This window comes from Vipera ursinii (genome assembly GCF_947247035.1).
Source record: "Vipera ursinii genome assembly, chromosome: 1".
Classification (NCBI taxonomy): Eukaryota; Metazoa; Chordata; class Lepidosauria; order Squamata; family Viperidae; genus Vipera; species Vipera ursinii.
This window is the reverse complement of record NC_139512.1, coordinates 272,578,808-272,599,627: the sequence shown is the minus strand read 5'-3', so window position 1 is coordinate 272,599,627 and position 20,820 is coordinate 272,578,808. Positions and strand designations below refer to the sequence as shown.

Sequence of the window (20,820 nt, the reverse complement as noted above, 5' to 3'; positions counted from 1 at the left end):
GCTCGAGTACATGGGGTAGAGCAGGGGTGTCAAACTCAATTTCATTGAGGGCCGCATCAGCATTGCGGTTGCCCTCAGGGGTATGGCCAGGGTGGGCGTGGCCTACTGGGTGGGTGTGGCTAGAGTGCGTATGGCCTACTGGGTGGGCATGGCCAGCTCTGGGCCAGGGCCAAGGCAGTGGGGGCCGTTCCCTCACTGTTTCCAGGATGGCTTCGCGGGCCACATGAAACCACTTCGCGGGCTGGATCTGGCCCCCGGGCCTTGTGTTTGACATGTCTGGGGTAGAGCATGCCCCTATGCGCTCAGTCGCCCCTGCCTCGCCTTGCCTTGCCCCACAGCAATGGCACCCCTGCCCTACCCCCTGCCTCACCCTGCAGGACGAGCCTCCACCCTGCAGGACGAGCCTCCTGCCCACCGCCCCACCCACCAGAGACCCCCTGGATCTCCCCCAATCTTGTCCGGCCCCCACAGGTAACCCCCCATGAGCAACATCAAGGTGGCCACACCTAGCTTGGCCACACCCACCAAATCTGCCTTGAGCACAGCAGCCACGCCCACCCAGTGGGCCACGCCCCCCAACCCCCCTGAGGGCACCACAATGCTGATGCTGCCCTGGCACTTTGCTATAAATGAGTGGATTTTGGGTTGCGGTTTGGGCACTCGGTCTCCAAAAGGCTCGCCATCACTGCCCTAAAAATTGATGGAAAATAACTAAATTTTGGGTACGTGAACATTGGAACATTATAGGGACACTTTAAAATAAAGAAGAGGAAGTGAGCTATCTCTCAGAGACTTCTCACTCTGAATTCCATTCTTTTTTGGGAAAATATGGATTACGATTATGAATTGTATGCTGCACTGAGGTCTGAGGAGTAATGAGTCATTTTTAACAATTCAAAAATGAAACATGGGGGAAGGTAGCTGACGGTTCTTTTTCTGCTTTTGCTTCATATTTAAAGCCCATGTTAAAAAAATTGTTTTCTACTTAAAAGCAATTTTAGCAATAGGTGGAAGGAAAGATGATGAGAAAACTAGACATATTTAACTGGCTGGGAGTTGAAGGAACTCATCGTGTCCTTACGCCAGGGGTGTCAAACTCAATTTCATTGAGGGCCGCATCAGCATTGTGGTTGCCCTCAGGGGGCTGGGTGGGTGTGGCCAGGGTGGGCATGGCCTACTGGGTGGGTGTGGCCAGAGTGCGTATGGCCTACTGGGTGGGCGTGGCCAGCTCTACATCGTTCGCATCAAGGGTGCCTATGGGGGCCTGGGCAGGAGTGGGAGAGATCTGAGCATCTCTGGCAGAAGGAGGGTCTCTGGGCCAGGGCCAAGACAGTGGGGGCCGTTCCCTCACTGTTTCCAGGATGGCTTCGCGGGCCACATGAAACCACTTCGTGGGCCGGATCCGGCCCCCGGGCCTTGTGTTTGACATGTCTGCCTTACGCAGTAGATAGAACTTAGATAAGAGTTAGACAACAAGATGAATTCTTTGTATTTTTTTTAAAAAAGGTTGACGTATAAAATTATTATGTGGGTAGAAAATCATCAGCGTCAACATTTATTCAGCCTGGAAAGTGGGCTTAATGGCATCCAAAGCTGCTTTGTGAAGGACAGGCAAGGGCTGGGTCAGGGAGGGTGAGGCAGGGTGGGGCCTCTCCAGCCAAAACTTTTGCTTAGTGTTATGGCACCAAGCCAATACAGGATAAGTAAAAGGGTTTCACATTCACGACAGTCTTCTGTTTTATTTCAAAACGGCTCTGATTAAGAGTACCCTTAATCATTTATGAAACTAAAGTACTAAAAGTAGACGTTCCCATTTCCCCTTCCTCTTGAGTTTGAACACTTCACAGCACTTAATACGTAAGGAGTCCGATTCAAAAACTGAGGACATTTGACATTAAGAAAGGGGAGGGGGGGAGGAGAGAAGATCAAAATGAGAATGAAACTCGCTCTCTCTCTAGAAAAGTCCACTTGTGACATGGATTCTGACTGTTCTGGCTAACAGCCAGAGAATTACAACCGAAGCCATCCCTCAATCCAGTCCTAAAGGAACAGAGATCCAACTGTCAAGAACTTAAGCTTCTTCAGAAGTAAACAAAATGATAAAGAGGGGAAAGAGATACTAATGTTTTCTTCTGATGACAACTAACATAACTTTCCCCACAGGTTACCTCTGTCTCTTGGAAAGGGAATAATTGGATCTACTCTCTTCTGGACTAGAATCATACAGGAAATAAAAGAGGGTTTGAAAAACATTATTGATGGCATTCTTAAGAGTCCTTAAATATCTCCAATGCCTGCATCCAAGATGAACTTTTTTTAAAAAAAAAATAGAAAGGAAGTTGAGATTAAATTTACTTTTCAATTTTTATAGGCAACCATTTTAATGTCCTGCTCAATTGTATCAGACAGCCTTTTTTTAAAAAAAGGCATACAGTTCTGCAGTGTATGCCGTCTTGTTACTCTCATTTACTCTTTCCCAAAGTACAGTTATAAAAATAGTTTGCTTAGCAATTATTAAGCTGTGAATTTCTTTCCACGATACAGTAGCTCTTTCTTCACTTGAAACACATGGGTTAAAATATTCTACAGTTCTCCAGAACAGGCTACTGCAAAAGCCTCCCTACTGGCAAGCAACTGCATTCCATCACCCCTATTATCGATAACCAATATTACGAACTCTTCCCTACTACAGTCTTAAGCTACTCCTGTGCGTGAACTGGCTGGAAACGAAGCTCACTTAAGAAATCCCTTTACAAACATCAACTCCTTCCTATGCCTTAAACATTATTATCCCGTTGCTCTGCTGGTCCATTCTTACTGGGGTCTGTAGTTGGTGGAATGCCCTTGCTTCTTTACATCTCCCACTCATGCTAGTGGGAGTCCTTCGGGAAAGGGCGGTATATAAATTCAATAAAATAAAATAAAATAAAATAATAAAATAAAATAAAATAATAAAATAAAATAAAATAATAAAATAAAATAATAATAAAATAAAATAATAAAATAAAATAAAAATAATAATAAAATAAAATAATAAAATAAAATAAAATAAATACAATAAAATAATAAAATAAAATAATAGTAAAACAAGCAATATTTCTTCTCCTTTTCATGAGTACATTTTTTCAGAATATGTGATTTCTCTTGGTCAGCCTTTTATATGACTCTCTCTCTCTCATGTATGACATCTTCCCATGAGGTGCATTGACTAGTATACCAAAATATCTAGATCAGTCTAGACCAGACCACCTTTAACTTGGGGGCTTAAAGGGAAATGTCAAAACTCTTGTTAATTTTACCATTTTAAAAAAAAAGTTCAATGTTCTGTGAAAACTAAGAAATGGATTATGGGAAACAGATCACTTGTTGAGTTGTAAGAGAAGGTGATAAGTGGAAAGTATTCTCTCTCTCTCTTCTTTTTCTTTACTATATTTGTTCTTTTTCAATTTCTCTATTTTTTCTTTTGTTTCTGCACCTTCCATTTTTTAAATTCTTTTTTTAGTTCGGCCTAGTTTTGACCGTTAAAATTGTAATCTTTGATAAAATTACTATTGATTTTAGAGAATGGATTTTATGATTCTGGAGAAATGTCTGTTCTGGATGGGGTCATAGTCTTTTATGGATCAGGGTTGCAAATGGATGGCTTTCTGAATCCAGCACCGATTTAATTTAATTTAATTTAATTTATTGAGATTTCTATACCGCCCTTCTCCCAAAGGGACGCAGGGCGGTTCACAGGGCATAAATATAAATGACAATACAAAAATTAAAAGACAATTAAATCAATGCCCAAGTTAAAACAAGAATAATAAAACAAGCCTATAAAAACCCATGTACCCCCATCAGGCCAGACCCGCTAGTTCAAATAAATGGGTCTTCAACCCGCGACGGAAGGATCGGAGGTCTGATGCCGTCCGGAGCTCAACCGGCAGTTGGTTCCATAACGCCGGAGCACCCACAGAGACGGCCCTCCCCCTGGGGGCCACCAGTCGACATTCCTTGACAGGAGGCACCCTGAGGAGGCCCTCTCTGTGGGCGCGCACAGGGCGGAGGGGAGTCGACGCCGGCAGCAGGTGGTCCTCGAGGTATCGCGGACCCATGCCATGTAGGGACTTAAAGATCATAACCAAAACCTTGAACCTTACCCGGAAGACAACTGGTAACCAATGCAGCTCACGGAGCAAAGGTGTAACATTCATCTAGCTTTGGTGCTAAAGAAAGGGATAAATTAAACTCCCTATTTGGAAGACACAAATCTGATTTTGATGGCTCATGAGCTGGTAACCAAGACATAATAACTGTAATGCTTTCTTCATGGAATAGCATTTAAAAATGATGTGGAAATTGCAGCTGACCCAGAATGCATTAGCACAAATGGTGAGTAGTGTCCCCTGCTTTGTGTAGAAACAATCTCATTGACTGCTGATTACTTTCTGACAAAAATTCAAGGTAAACACAACAATACATTAAGACCTACAGTTAAGCCTTACTGCTACAAATTGAAGAAACCTGGCTATTATCTACCTCTCATAGAATAGAGAACAAATTTCCAACTACGGTAAGAATATCTCAACTGAAATCTATTATATGTTTGTTGTATGTCTACACTACTCCTGACCCAAGTCAAACTGCATCAGCTCAAGAATGAGTAGCATAAAGAGAAGCATCAATCCAAGCCTAGAAGAAAAAGGAACCTTCAAATCATTGGCTGAAATAAATGTTTGCACTGTTAATAGATTAAACAAAAATGCTCCACAGTAGTTTGATGGAGTTCATATATAATTCTCATTCAAATAGACTGGAAGATTAGATTTTATTGCCACCTACTGGACATTAGACTAACAATTAATCCAAATAACCAATTCAATGTTGTCTCTTTCCCTTCCTGATGCTTGTAAGTACTTACGTTGTTTTTTATTCTTCCAGATAACGTTGTTCCTTTTTTAAAAAAATAAGCTTTCATCACTAGTTTATTTCATAAGGTGGAAAATACATAGTCAAAAATGAATTCTGATAACATCTGGAATAAAATAATTTGTTTAATTTCCTTCAGTGGACTTGAAGTAGTCAGTTGCTTATGGCTGAATTTTATCTTTATCCTTAATTGCTTCTGGAAACTTCCTTTTGCCATGAACAAAAACATATATTTTATCCAACATAAATACCTAAAAATCACTTCTGTAGTAAATTACTTTTTATTTATACATTTTCCTACCAGCAGCACCCCAGTCCATTGGCTGCATCACTTTCCACTTTAATACAGATGGCAAGCGCCCACGTGGAAGGCCGAAGCAAAAATGGCAAGACACAATAAATGCAGACATAGAAATTGCCCAGTTGGACCCAGATGCTGCATTTCAGCATGCAAGGTGGCATTCATCGGCCCAAAACACTGCACTGGTGAGAATAATGCCCGGAAGAAGATGATGATAATTTAGATGCTGGAGCACTGTTTTGCTTTGTGGAAAATGAGACAAGAGAAATGGGTTAAAAAAATTAAAGGTCAAAAAATCAAAAGGAAGGTGGTACATTAGAAAATAATTAGTTACAAGCAATAAATACCTCTAGGAGAATCCAGTTTTTAAAAAGGAAATATATTTTAAACTTCCAGCATGTTATGTATTAAGCTTGGTTAGTATACGGAAGCCCAAGAAATGCCTAGCTATTCACTTTTGCCAGATGAAATTTAAAGCTATTCTGAAGCCATAAATGTGTTTTTTCCCCTCTCCAAAGTATAGTTCTGAATGGCCAAACAATGGAACAATTCAAAATCTTTAAATATTTGGGCACACTTTTTCATAGCTCTACCAATTTCAGAATACATCCAAAATCAACACAACACAACAACACAACACAACCCTTTTACGTTGCCAGAGGCCACAGCATATTCCAGCAGCACTAAAGTCATATGTGTCTGAGCATGTATATAAACAAAAGTGCTCAACTGGAATCCCATAGCTCCTTTACCCTTCTTGAAAGGGGTCAATCTAAATCAGAGGTCTTCAAACTCGGCCCTTTTATGACTCATGGACTTCAACTCCCAGAATTTCTCTGCCAGGCAAGCTGGCTGAGGAATTCTGGGAGTTGAAGTCCATGAGTCATAAAAGGGCTGAGTTTGAAGACCCCTGATCTAAATCCTTAAGGACTATATTTCAGGTAGCCCTGTATGTACCTAATCAAGTATGGAAGGAGAAGACAGGTCTGACTAAAATGGAAAAGGGTGCAAGGAACTATATTACTATCCATTGGCTACAGTTACTGTTTTTCCCAGAGGGTTTAGGCATTTCCATAAAGAGGCAAGGGCCATTTTATAGTTCCCTATTTGGCAAAGTACTCAGACAATTCTGCTTTATTTTATGTACAGTACAGTTCTTCCTATGAGACCAGTAAGATTTTGTTTCCTTCGATGCAGTTAATTTTGGTGGTCTTGACTAACAACCACAATTTGGATTAGAATTTCCATTGCTAAGCAAGGCCGTTAAGTCAGTCATGCCTAATTTTATGACCTTTCTTGCCATGGTTATTAAGCAAATCACTGCGCTTCTTAAGTGAATCGCATGGTTGTTAAGCAAATCCTGCTTGCCCCATTGACTTTGCTTGTTGGAAGCTGTCTGGGAAAGTTGCAAATGGTGACCACATGACCCCAGGATGTACAACCCATTGTAAATACATGCCCATTGCTAAGCACCCAAATTTTGATCATGTGACTGTGGGGATGCTATGACGGTCGTAAGTGTGAAGACCAGTTGCAACTCATTTGTTTCATTTGTCGTAACTAAACAAATGATTGTAAGTAGAGAACTACTGATACTGTTTGTAAAATCCAACACATCTTAATAGCCCCAAATAAGCCTCTAGTTACAAATTTATATTTGGATTTTATTTTGCTTGAAACCAAAAATATTTAATTATATTTATTACCCCGTTAAGCTGTAAAATTCTAGACTGCTACTACTGCTTCTACTGTTTTAATTCCTAAAATCAGGAATTATTTCTTTAGAACAATTTTAATCAAATATAATAAGTTATGGGTAAGATTGAGAAAAGAAGGGGGTGGAAGGGTTATTGATTTAACAACCATTTCAATATTTCCCTAGTAAGGACTAGGATTTAGTAGTAGTAATAGGGCGCTGCTGCTTTTTACCCATCAAATTATTTTTTCTCATGGTTTGGAGGTAAGGGAAATTGCTGGTCAGTCAATTGATGTTTTCATTTTTTTCTTCAACATGTCATATCTCTTGCTGCAGTTCTGAAGTACGAGGACTAATAATGACAAGAAACGGTAGATTGTGAAGCCGTTCCATCCTACTTCCAAAAATGAAATATCATGCAACGTCTAGAAGCCATAGCATTTCCACAAATACAACCAAAAATATGGATCAGAAATATAGATGATGACACCTTCACCATAATAAAAAAAGGGTCAATTAGAGAACACCCACAGAACCATCAATAACATTTTTAAAGGGATCCAGTTTATTAAAGAAGAAAAAAAGAACAACTCGCTACCCTTCCTGGACATCCTGATCAGCAGAGATCACAATGGCAAACTAGAAATGCAAGTCTACAGAAAAATCACCCATATTAACCAGGTGCTCCGCTAGCAAAGCAACAACCCAACCTCCCACAAGAGAAGCTGTGTAAAGGACTTTATTTAAATGAGCCCAAACACACTGCAGCAAGCAGGAACAGCAGAAAACACAACACGTTCCAACAAAATGGATATCCACACAACATCAAAAAATCCCTGACCACTCAACCCAATAGAGCACAATCAACACAAACCCTAAAAAGAGTTACACTGCCACACATCAAGAATATCTCAGAAACCACAAGTAGACTACTACAACCACATGGAATCAGTGCAGCACATAAGCCAGCTGAAGCCCTTCAAAACATAAGTAAAGCAAAAGAAAAAAAAAACAGGAATTGTCTACAACTTACAAGGCAAGAACTGCAAAAATCATTACGTAGGGCAAACAAGCAGAAGACTGGCAGAACGTATCCAATTGGCAGTCAAAAGGTATGATGGAAATTGTTTAATTTCACAACATATAGATAGATTTTAACTATAGTTTCAATTGGGAAAATGTGACTATCTTAGACCAGGCCAAATCCAAAAAACACCAGGGAATTTCTAGAAGCCTGACACTCTGACAAATCATCGACCAATACACACATAGACATTACCAACATCTGTAGATTATGCAAAAGAGACAATCAACCAGTCCAAAAGAGAAAAAAACCTCCATCAGTAATCAGCACCCAGATCAGCATAGATCTCCAAAGTCACCTTCAGACCAACAATCAAGTAAGCAATACCTCAACCAAGAAACTGCCACAGAGCCATTAGTAAACAGCCCAACCAAAGAATCCCTAAGACCAGACATGTCAAACACAAGGCCTGGGGGCCGGATCCGGCCTGTGAAGTGGTTTCATGTGGCCCATGAAGCCATCCTGGAAACAGTGAGGGAACGGCCCCCGCTGCCTTGGCTCTGGCCCAGAGACCCTCCTTCTGCCAGAGACCCACAGATCTGTCCCACTCCTGCCCAGGCCCCCATAGGCAGCCTTGATGCGAACGATGTAGAGCTGGCCACGCCCACCCAGTAGGCCATAAGCACTCTAGCCACGCCCACCCAGTAGGCCATACGCACTCTAGCCACGCCTACCCAGTAGGCCATGCCCACCCTGGCCATACCCACCCGGCCCCCTGAGGGCAACCGCAATGCTGATGCGGCCCTCAATGAAATTGAGTTTGACACCCCTGCCTATGACCATCCCCACCCATTCAGACAGACAAGACACCAGAATATAAACTGACAGCAAACAGCACTCCTCACTGGCACTGATGATGTTACCTAGTTAGGGTAATGAAATGTCTGCAAGAAAACAAGCAAGCACCAAGGACCCCCAAAAAATGAAATAACCTAGCATATGGTTCCTTCTCCTCATGATATTAAATACTCAATTTCCAAGATTATCATTTGCATCTAAAACAAACAATAGTTTATTCTAAAAAATATTCAAAGCACCCAACTATAATAAGCACTCGAAATTGATCTAATTTTTCTCTCTATTTAAATTTACTCTCGCTTTAAATCTTATGCCAAAAGCCAAGGTGCTGAAAATCTAGAAGCCTGCTGCTAATCCATTATTCAATTTTAAGCATCACCTTAATATAAGTTTGAGCTAGAACTCCGTGGAAAAAAATTAGCTGAAGCCACTTGCAGTTTCAAGCGGCTCATGTTACAACCAGAGAAAAATCTGCTGAGTGTGATTTCTAACAAAATGCTAACATGTGCATACAATTCTGTTCAGATCTGCAAAAAAAACCCCAGCCCACATCCCTCACCTTACACTCTGTTGTTAATCTTAACACAAAGTGAGCCTTCTGAAAGTGCAAATCATTATAGCTTTGTATTGTTTCAATGGTTAGTTAATGGAACAATTCATAGCTATAAAACTGAATTTGATGTGATCATTTAGTCCAGCCATCTTATTTCATCTATTTAAAAAGCTTTCAGACTGACCTTCAATAAAACTCTTGTTCACAACATATAATCATAAATAAAATGGTGGATGAAACTAAATTCAGGCTTCAGATAATTTATGCTAAGCAAATCTCTCTCCTAAGAAGAGTATGATGAGTAAGAATGCTTTCTATCAACTTTCTTCTATGCAGTCAAGAAATACTCAGCTGTTGTATAACAACAACAACAATAACGTTGGAAGGAACCTTGGAGGTCATCTAGTCCAACCCCCTGCTCAGGCAGGAAACCCTATATCAGATATGTCAAACTCATGAAAAAGCTGGCTTTTTCACCATTGCTGGCAATGGGGTGGGCGTGGCTTCCCAATGACACATCTGGCCCATGGGCCGGCAGTTTGACACCCCTGCCCTATACCATTTCAGACAAATGGCAGCCCAGTCTCTTCTTACAAACTTCCAGTGTTGGAGCATTCACAGCTTCTGGAGGCAGGTTGTTCCACTGATTAAGTGTTCTAACTGTTAGGGAATTTCTCCTAGGTTGCTTCTCTCCTTGGTTAGTTTCCATCCGTTGCTTCTTGTCCTGCCTTCAGGTGCTTTGGAGAATAGCTTGACTCCCTCTTCTTTGTGGCAACCCCTGAGATATTGGAACACAGCTATCATGTCCCTTGTAAATCTTGTTGTGAATCAGTGTCTAATTTCTTGTTTCTGGATTCAACATACAGGTAGTCTTTGACTTACAAGCACAATCGAGGGCAGGACTTCTGTCACTAAGCAATGTAGTTGTTAAGTGAGATGTGACCAATTTCGCCATGACTGATAAGCAAATCATGTGATCGTTATATGTCTCTGGTTTCCCCCGTTGACTTTGCTTGTTGGAACGTGGCTGAGAAGGTTGCAAAAGGTGACCCCAAGGCCCCAAGATCCTGCAACCATCATAAAGACATGCTGGTTGCCAACAACCCAAATTCTGATCACGTGACTGTGGGGAAGCTGTGATGATCGCAAATGGGAGGACCAGTTACAAGTCGCTTTTTTCAGCCCCTCTGTAACTTTTAATGGTCATTAAATGAAAGGTCGTAAGTCGAGAACCATTTGTTGGTCATGTACAGGGTCAGATTACTCCAGTCTCATCTTCTGAACGGGTGGATTTTAAAACAAACAAAAAAAATCAGAGAACAATACTTGAGTGGATAACCCTGACAAGAACTGTATGGCCTGAAGCCGGTGATTTACATCTCTCCAGAAACCTTTGATTAAGGTAAGCAGATTCTTTCCACAAAGTTGGAGGAAGGCCAGTAAATGAAACAAAAGAAGGCTTTTCTTTTTGATGTGGTGCTAAATCAAATCTAGTAGGTTTTTTTATTACTCTGTACAGTTTCAAGAATTCTGTGTAGTCTTAGTCTTTTTATTTATATCTCAGGTTATGTATGAAGAAATAATAATTGCCCTTAAGCTACACTTGTAATTTATAATATAATTTAGTACCCTAGCAACACTTCTTCCAGGAGTCTGAGCAGAACTGGTTTATATGTACAGTAGGAGAATCAACACCATTCTGTAATCTGCCTAGAGTACTGCATTCTTTCGTAAATGTTCTTTCCAGTTAACCGTTATTTTATCCCCAGCTAGGCAGTTCTGAAATTTACCTTATTTATATTTGAATATTTGCATTTTAATACTTATAAACAAAGGATGCATAGGTGGAAAAAAAACTTTGTTACACATGATTTATCAATCTTATAAAGCTTCCTGAAAAAAGACCATTTAGATATTGTATGGGCCACTTAAATCTTAAGTCTGCTGTAATTGTACGGTCAATATGTGAGAGAAAGGTCACAGAGAAAGTCCTTCGGTTATGATGGCAATTGGGACTGGAACTGCCATTGCTAAGCGACATGGTTGTAATGGTTGTTGTTGCGGGATTATGCTGCTTGATGATGGCAGTCCTGTTTTCTGTCATTAAGCAAAGACAGTACAGGTTGTTAAGCAAGGATCTCAGGTAACCTCAACTTCTGACTTCTTGCTGGCTTCCTCTTTGCTTGTTGGAATGGTGAGAGAAGGTTGGAATTTATTTTATTTATTTATTTATTTATATTTAAATTTATATACCGCCCTATTCCCATAGGACTCAGGGCGGTTTACAGGGAAAATTAAAAGTTAAAATACATGGGTAGGCGTGGCTAGAGTGCGTATGGCCTACTGGGCACAACAATAAAAAGTTAAAAAACGTAAAATACAAAATTTAAAAAAGAATTAAACAAAATATAATAAATACATAACAATTAACCCAATAAAACCAAATTTAAAACTATAGTCAGTCCAGGCCCGATTGTTGTGACAAATGGAACTCTAAGCACCGGTCTTAAGTCTCTCTTGCTCAGCGTCATCGCAAGTTTGAACAGCCACTGAACAAATGGGTGTAACCTAAGAGCCACCCGTATTAAATTTGGGCTGTCTTTTAAACCTTTCCCATCTAAAATACCTTATGGGTTTGTGGACCTCAATTGTGGGGGTACCATAAAAGAGCTTCATTAGCATACGGCCTACCAGAAGCCTTTAATGCTTTTCATCTTCTCTTACTGAGAAAGAGATGTAACCAATTGCTGGTTGTTCAGAGTTTCTATATCCTTGGTGAGTTCTCAAATCCTATTCCTGATATATTAGTTACATTAAATTCTACTTATTATATGCATTAGACAATTCTATAACAACAACAAACAGGGGGAAACTGTTTTGGGTAAGCTGTTTTCTCATTACTAGGATAGATTGTGTTGTGGCCATTTCCTCTGCCCACCAGCTCCAATAATTAGAACGGTTAACTGCAAACAGATGCATTTGAATTTTCTACTGATAGGATGAGCCTTTTCCTCAATTTTATCACGGAAATCATTGTACAATGCTCAGCCACAGTATAGTCTCGTATGCAGGAAAATCCCCACTTGGTCAATGGTGGGTCAATAACTTGTCATAAAAACCTGTCTACCTGGGAACCATATTAAGCTCTCAAGTAGATTATCTGACACAAGGCACTTCTTCAAACAGCTGAGTACTGCTCTCTCTCTGCCTTTTGCACATAGCAATAGCAGAGGCTCCACAGGTTACAGTATATAGTCAAGGGCTCTGGAACATAATGGGAATCTTTAGGAAGACTCTGCTTGCCCACTTAAGCATTCTTAGCATTCATCTAGCAGGTTATTTCTTGTCCTCGTTCTATATATATATATGGGATAACCCATAGACTAGAGGCATGAGAACACGGTCATTCCCAGGCTTTCTCAACAGGGTTTTCTTGAGCGGGAGAAGAAAGAATGGACATCTTTTGTTTTTCCACTTATGCAGCTTTAGGTTTGGATTTCTTTGTCACTCAGTAGAAGAGGCATTTGCCTCAAATAGAAAGAAACAGACAGACGGACGTACACTTCCTATTTAATTTCCTGTTTATATTTATAGAACTTGTTTCTTTTTGACTTAACATTATGAAGTTGACATTTTGTGGCCTATTTAGGATCATGCACTGTGGAGTTATTTCTTTCAAGACTCACATCCGGTTTATTAATTCTTTGTTGTAGATTTAGTTCTAGTACCCTTCCTGCGGCAGGCTGCTTGGTGGGCTGCTCTGTTTCTCTGCCACCATCTTATCTCAGCTTACTTGCAAGGTTCTTTTGCGGTTGTTGTTTGTAAAAAAAAGGCATTTTTTTAAAAAAAATACACGAGACTACAAAATCTAGGCATTAACTGATTCATACTTAGTTTGGTAAGTATTGGGAGCCATATCTATGCAATTACCTTGCTATTATCCAACTTGACCCAGCCATTTTTGAATTTAGAAATGTCTGTCACTAACTTTTTGTTACATAATGAAAGTATGAGCCTCTGTTTTCCCTCTGCTCTGAAAATATTGTGCTTGATTGAAGTTAACTCTGTGACTATTGGAGAGCAAATGCAAGTGATAAACCCATGTAGAGGAATTTTTATCCACTGTAGTAAACACCAGTTCTAGATGCACAAATGACTGAAGCCTTATGGCTCCTGTTCAGATAAATGTATAAGAGCCTTGGTGGAGCAGTGGGCTAATGCCTCCTTAAGTAACACCAGCTGCCTGCGATTAGTGCAGGTTCGCATCCCACCAGGCTCAAGATTGACTCAGCCTTCCATCCTTCCGAGGTACGTAAAACGAGGACCCAGATTGTTGGGGGCAACTAAGCTGACTTTGTAATAATGCTGCTTGGGGTGTGTGTGAAAGCCTTAATAAGCAGGCATATACATAGAATGAAGGCTACTGCTAAGCTTGTAAGCCGCCCTGAGTCTTCGGAGAAGGGCGGGATATAAATGGAATTAAAATAAAAAAAATAAAAAAATAAAAAATAATTTATATTTATAAGCATGCTTTCTTTTCTTTTCCTTTCTTTTTTGGTGCCTAAATCAACATTAGAGCAACATTTTCTTAATTAATAGATGTTAATCTTTCTTTATATGAAAATACTCCAAGCAGCAGTGTTCCCGATATATTTATAAAAGGAACAAAATAAAAGTTGTTTTTAAAAAGTGCTACCTAATCCTTTTTAAGATTATCATTACTCTATAGATAATTTTGATTCTTACATATTCTGAAGGAAGGACGGCAAAATTTGTATTCCCTCATTTTTTTCTTGACAAAATATAAAATCTGACAATGCAGAGTGCAAATTGGATGCAGAGTGTTGGCTTTTTAAGGGTCTATTTTATAACTGTAAAAGAAAAGAAGAAATGTAGTGCCACCTTCTGGCCAAATCAAGCTACTACGAATAGGATCAATAGAATTCTATAAATACAAGTAGTTCTCGTGTAGCGATCATTTGAAGTCCCAATGGCACCAGTGGCGTAGCGTGGGGGGTGCAGGGAGGGCCGGCCGCACCGGGCACAACATCTGGGGGGGGCGCGCTCGCACTCGCAGCTCTCTGCCCCTGCCTGGCTCACTCACTCTCTCTCACTGCAGTGTTGGCTGTGCGAATCAGATCCGAGCCGCCGGGTCGCCGCCCACTGTGGAGGGGAGGTGCCAGGCGTGCGGTGCGGTGCGGAGAGCGAGGGACTATTTGGGGGAGGGACAGTGCAGTGGCCGCCCAGCGGGTTAGGGGGCGCAAATTACTTGCCTTGCCCCGGGTGCTGACAACCCACGCTACGTCACTGAATGGCACTGAAAAAAAGTGATTAATGACCATTTTTCACACTTATGACTGTTGCAGCATCGCCATGGTCACATGATCAAAACTTGGATGCTTCACAATTGGCACTGCTGTGTAGGTTCTGAGGTTTTGCTTGGAAAAAAAATACAGGAAACCAGAAGCTGCCTTCAAGCTTCATGGTTTTTATTCAGCTGAACAAAGACTGGCTTCTTTAAAAGAGAGAAAAAGCCCCAGATATCAGAAAAGCCTTATTTTTATATCTTCTTTGATTACATAGGCAATTCACCCAGCAAAACTGACACACAAAAGATAAAGACTTCACCCTTTAAGGTTGGCACATTCCCTTTTGGGTGTTTCCCCAGCAACACCATATGTTCCCTTTTGGGTGGTTTAGGTGTTTCCCTAAGACACCATATGTTCCAGGGTGGGTTAGGATATTGGGTGTTTCCTTTGCTGTCCTTTTATGACCTTGCATTCCTGGTTCTGCAAGTGGCCAGAGATAGAGGGGACTGTCCCCTAAATAATAATAATAATAATAATAATAATAATAATAATAATAATAATAATAATAATGATGATGATGATGATGATGATGATGGAAGGGACCTTGGAGGTCATCTAGTCCAACCCCCTTCTGAGGCAGGAAACCCTATACCATTTCGGACAAATGCTGTCCAGTCTCTTCTTAAAAACTTCCAGTGTTGGAGCATTCACCGCTTCTGGAGGCAGGTTGTTCCACTGGTTAATTGTTCTAACCGTCAGGAAGTTTCTCCTTAGTTCTAGGTTGCTTCTCTCCTTGACTAGTTTCCATCCGTTGCTTCTTGTCCTGACTTCAGGTGCTTTGGAGAATAGCTTGACTCCCTCTTCTTTGTGGCAGCCCCTGAGATATTGGAACACTGCTATCATATCACCCTTCATCCTTCTCTTCATTAAACTAGACATACCCAATTCCAGCAACCGTTCCCTATATGTTTCAGCCTCCAGTCCCCTCATCATCTTTGTTGCTCTTCTCTGTAAGTCCAGGTCAACAGGATGTATTTATGAAGGTTTCAGTGTTTCAGGCTCATGTGACCTTTTGCGACCTTCTGACAAGCAAAGTCAGCAAGGAAGCCAGATTCACTTAACAACCACGTTACTAACTTAACATCTGCAGTGATTCACTTAACAATTATGTCAAAAAAGGACCACAATAGGACCTATTATATAAGATGAACTTTTGAAAAAAGAGCTTTGTAATTCTTTGTCGTCCATGAAATCTGATTTTCAAACCTTATGTGGGAAAACATTTAACTGCAAGACATTTAAGCTAAAAGAAAAATACTGTTCGGTTTCTTACATCGAAAAGAATTCCAAAGTATTTCAGAGGAGAAACTATTCTTTAAGCATGCATTTTATATTTTAAATATATAAATAAATATTTAGCCCCAAAACATATAAAGGACATTCTTGAATTAAGTTTAGGTTCTGGTGATGCATCCATTTGGTTTTCTTCGCAATATTACGGAAGGGCTTTGTCAATTCTGAAATGCTTTCCTTCAAATTCACCATCTAACCATCATCCATGACACCTCCAGTCGGCTTTTATTCCAAAAACTAACCCATGCTTTCCTTACTTGAAATCAGTCCAAGTCAGTTGGGTATTCTTAAGTTAATTATACTGTATATATGTATATGCTATTACAGACTATTGTCCTAATTTAGTTTCTTTCAATTTCCCCTTTCAGTGTTGAACCTATTTTTTTTAAAAGGACTGACTTATGCACTAGAATCTAGAAAGCCAGATTGGCATAGTAGTTAAATAATTGATTTAGGAAAAGTCCAAATTTATCTTCAGCCATGGAAACTCCCTGGAGGGAATTAAGCAGTCATCCTATTTTCATCATCTCAATCTACCTCATTTTGGTGGTGGAGAAATTGTATTCTATATAATCATAATAGTAAATTTGGAAGGGACCTTGGAGGTCATCTAGTCCAACCAGCTGCTCAGGCAGGAAACCCTATACCATTTCAGCCAAATGGCTGCCCAGTCTCTTCTTAAAAACTTCCAGTGTTGGAGCATTCACAGCTTCTGGTGGCACGTTGTTCCACTGGTTAATTGTTCTAACTGTCAGGAAGTTTCTCCTTAGTTCTAGGTTGCTTCTCTTTGATTAGTTTCCATCCGTTGCTTCTTGTCCTGTTTTCAGGCGCTTTGGAGAATAGCTTGACTCCCTCTTCTTTGTGGCAACCCCTGAGACACTGGTACACTGCTATCATGTCACCCCTAGCCCTTCTCTTCATTAAACTAGACATACCCAATTCCAGCAACCGTTCCTTATATGTTTTAGCCTCCAGTCCCCCAATCATCTTTGTTGCTCTTCTCTGTACTCTTTCCAGAGTCTCAACATCTTTTTTACATCATCGTGACCAAAACTGGATGCAGTATTCTAAGTGTGGCCTTACCAAGGCATGGTAAAGTGGTATTAATACTTCACGGGATCTTGATTCTATCCCTCTGTTAATGCAGCCTAGCACTGTGTTGGCTTTTTTGGAAGCTGCAGCACACTGCTGGATCATATTTAAGTGATTGTTCACTAGGACTCCGAGATCCCTCTCACAGTTACTACTATCGAGCAAGGTACCACCTATACTATACCTGTGCATTTGATTTTTCCTGCCTAAATGTAGAACCTCACTTTTTTCACCATTGAATTTCATTTTGTTAGATAGCGCCCAGTGTTCAAGTCTGTCCAGATCCTCCTGTATTTTAAGCCTATCTTCTGGAGTATTGGCTATTCCTGCCAGCTTGGTGTCGTCTGCAAATTTGATGAGTTCCCCATTTATCCCTTCGTCCAAATCATTGATGAAGATGTTGAAGAGCACTGGGCCCAGAACAGAGCCCTGGGGCACCCCACTACATACTTCCCTCCATGTAGATTTAATTTAATTTAATTTTAATTCCATTTATATCCCGCCCTTCTCCGAAGACTCAGGGTGGCTTACAAGCTTAGCAGTAGCCTTCATTCTATGTATATGCCTGCTTGTTAGGGCTTTCACACACACACCCCAAGCGGCATTATTACAAAGTCAGCTTAATTGCCCCCAACAATCTGGGTCCTCATTTTACCTACCTCGGAAGGATGGAAGGCTGAGTCAACCTTGAGCCTGGTGGGATGCGAACCTGCACTAATTGCAGGCAGCTGGTGTTACTTAAGGAGGCATTAGTCCACTGCTCCACCAAGGCTAGATGTGGTTCCATTGAGGACCAGATGCTGAGTACGGCCAGTCAGCCAGTTATGAATCCATCTGGTGGTGATGCTATCTAACCCACATTTTTCTATCTTATCAAGTAGTAGGTTGTGATCTACTTTATCAAATGCCTTACTGAAGTCCAAGTAAATTATATCCACAGCATTCCTCTGGTCCACTAATTTTGTCACTTGGTCAAAGAATGTAATAAGATTTGTCTGGCATGATCTGTTTTTGACAAACCCATGTTGGCTTTTAGTAATGATTTTGTTTGCCTCTAGATGCTCACTGATTCATTGTTTGATTATCTTTTCCAGAATCTTCCCAGGTATTGAGGTCAGGCTGATAGGTTTGTAAGTTCCTGGATCCATTTTTTTCCCTTTTTTGAAGATGGGAACTACATCAGCTCTTTTCCAGTCCTCTGGTAGTTGCCCAGTGCTCCAGGCTCTTTGAAAAATATAGTTCAGTGCTTCTGAGATCACATCTGCCAGTTCCTTGAGAACCTTGGGGTGTAATCCATCTGGTCCTGGTGATTTGAACTCGTCTAGGCTGGACAGGTGCTCACTTACCATTTTCTTGCCTATCTTAACTTGTGTTTTTATTCTGTTTTCTATGGCACTGTTTTTGATAGGTTGGTCTGTTTTTTCCTTGTCTAGACAGATGCAAAAAACGAGTTAAAGAGTTCTGCTTTCTCTCTGTTGCTTGTCACCTTCTTGCCACTTTCACCCACTAATGGACCAATCATTTCCTTCACCTTTTTCTTGTTTTTTACATGTTGAAAGAAGTTTTTGTTATTTTTGACTTTGGTCGCAAGCCTTAGTTCATTTTGAGCCTTAGCTTTCCTCACTTCGTCTTTGTAGGCTCGGGCTATATTCTTCTTTCAGCAACAGAAGAAAGTTAGATGGTACCGAGTCAGTCCTGACCCTTCAGCTGGATATCAGTCTGGAGCTTATCTTGGTTCTTTCTTGTGTACCCTTTTTTGTAACAAGTTTGAAAGACTAACAACTAAAAGAGAACACTTTTTACAAATGACCATGACTTCAGCCACTTCCTTATTCTGACAAGGATTAGTCAACCTCAAAGTTATTTACATAAAAACAAGAGGCTAGGTTGTTGATGTCCCACTGTAGCCTATTAAGAATATCAGAGTGCCAAAAATATATATACTAGTTAAAGTATTTGTTTAGAACAAAGGAGAGTCAGATTTATGTCTGTTCTTAGCTACGGAAACTCATTGAGTATCCTTGGGCACTCACTATCTTTCAGCCCAAACTCAGAGTTATCAATGTGGGGAAGACTAGAGAAGACCTACATGGTCTTGAACTCCTGGGAAAGATAGAAAATCTAACCAATAAATTTTTACTAATCTAACTAGCACACAATAAACAAGTACAGTCTGATAACGATAATTATATACCTTTCATAAAATGACTGACCTATATGACAAATAAATAGATTTCCTAAATTAATAAATGGAGAGATAAAGTAGAGCAGCAGCATTTATTCTGAACCATAAAAAACAATTACTGATGTACAGTGCTTTTTTTGTAAAAGAAAAAGGTGCCGGAACTCACACATGTCATACAACCTGCCTTGCTTACCCTACAAGGTTCCATCCAAAAAAGGTGCCGGAACTCCATTCTGAGCGTCCTATGACAAAAAAAGCCCTGCTGATGTACAATCAAGTGAGTTACCTGGGTTTTTGTAGATGCTGAGTACATCCTTGAAATAATGAGGTAAAAATCTTTCTAATAAAAGCAGCACATCCTCTAATTCTTCCAGAATGCCCACAAGGAGGAAATTTTCATTCACATTCATTTTTGCTCTTTCGAGGGCCCATTCACCAGGTTCCCTTAAAAAAAAGTTAACAATATTCTTCAAACTGAACACACAGTCTACTAGAATATAAATCACCACATATGAAACAACAGTCATTTTAATGATAACTATAAAGGCTTCAGAGCCATATTTATTAGAATGTTCTAAAGTACCTTGTAATTAGCTTTTTGAGATGCTGATATACACTATAGGCAACTTTTCATAACATACGCACTCCAAATGATTTGTATTACAGTATAGCTCCAATCACTGGACTATTATTCTCATTAGCCACGTCTAAAACATTGGGACTGTGCATTGGAGAAGGGTGCCTACAGGGCCAGTATAATATCATTACATTCAGCCATTCAAAGTAACAAAGCCAGTCCAGCTATTTTGCTAAGTGAAATACGCAAGTAATGAGTTCTCTGACATTTTGTTTCATCTAAGAACAGGCTGCAATGAAAAGTTGAAGACTGTCAATCTTAAGAGGCTTTTGAATAAGGAAAGAAGTCGAACTTACTTCTATTAGCTATTTGTGCTTTTTCTAAAAAAAATACACTACAGGTAGTGCTCAATTTACAACAGTTTGTTTAGTGACCATTCAAAGTTAAAATGGCACTAAAAAGTGATTTATGACCTGTTTTCACACTTAGGACCATTGCAGCACACACACACCATAGTCACATGATCAAAATTCAGACACGTGGCAACCGACTCATATTTATGACAGTTGTAATGTCCTGGGGTCAACTGATCACTTTCTGAGACCCTCTGACAAGTAAAGTCAATGGGGAAGCCAGATTCACTTAAAAACAATTTCACTAATTTAAAAACTTCAGTGATTCACTTAACAAGTGTGGCAAGAAAGGTCATAAAATGGGGGCAAACTGACTTAACAAATGTTTCACTTAGCAACAGAAATTTTAGGTTCAATTGTGGTTGTAAGTCTAGGACAGGGGTAGGCAACCTCGGCTCTTTTATGACTCATGGACTTCAACTCCAGAATTCCTGAGCCAGCTGACTCAGGAATTCTGGGAGTTGAAGTCCATGAGTCATAAAAGAGCTGAGGTTGCCTACCCCTGATCTAGGATTACCTGTACTGTAGTACAGGGGTCCCCAACT

At 40.3% G+C, this 20,820-nt stretch overlaps 1 protein-coding gene across 1 annotated transcript in view; it reads right to left on the bottom strand.

The window, feature by feature from the left end:
- UST (uronyl 2-sulfotransferase) overlaps nucleotides 1-20,820 on the bottom strand; it is a gene marked incomplete at its 5' end in the record, with an annotated part of 130,291 nt that overhangs the window by 6,388 nt on the left and 103,083 nt on the right. The window contains 1 exon segment of the mRNA XM_083374639.1: nucleotides 19,572-19,729. Coding sequence (XP_083230765.1) covers nucleotides 19,572-19,729 — 158 coding nt within the window.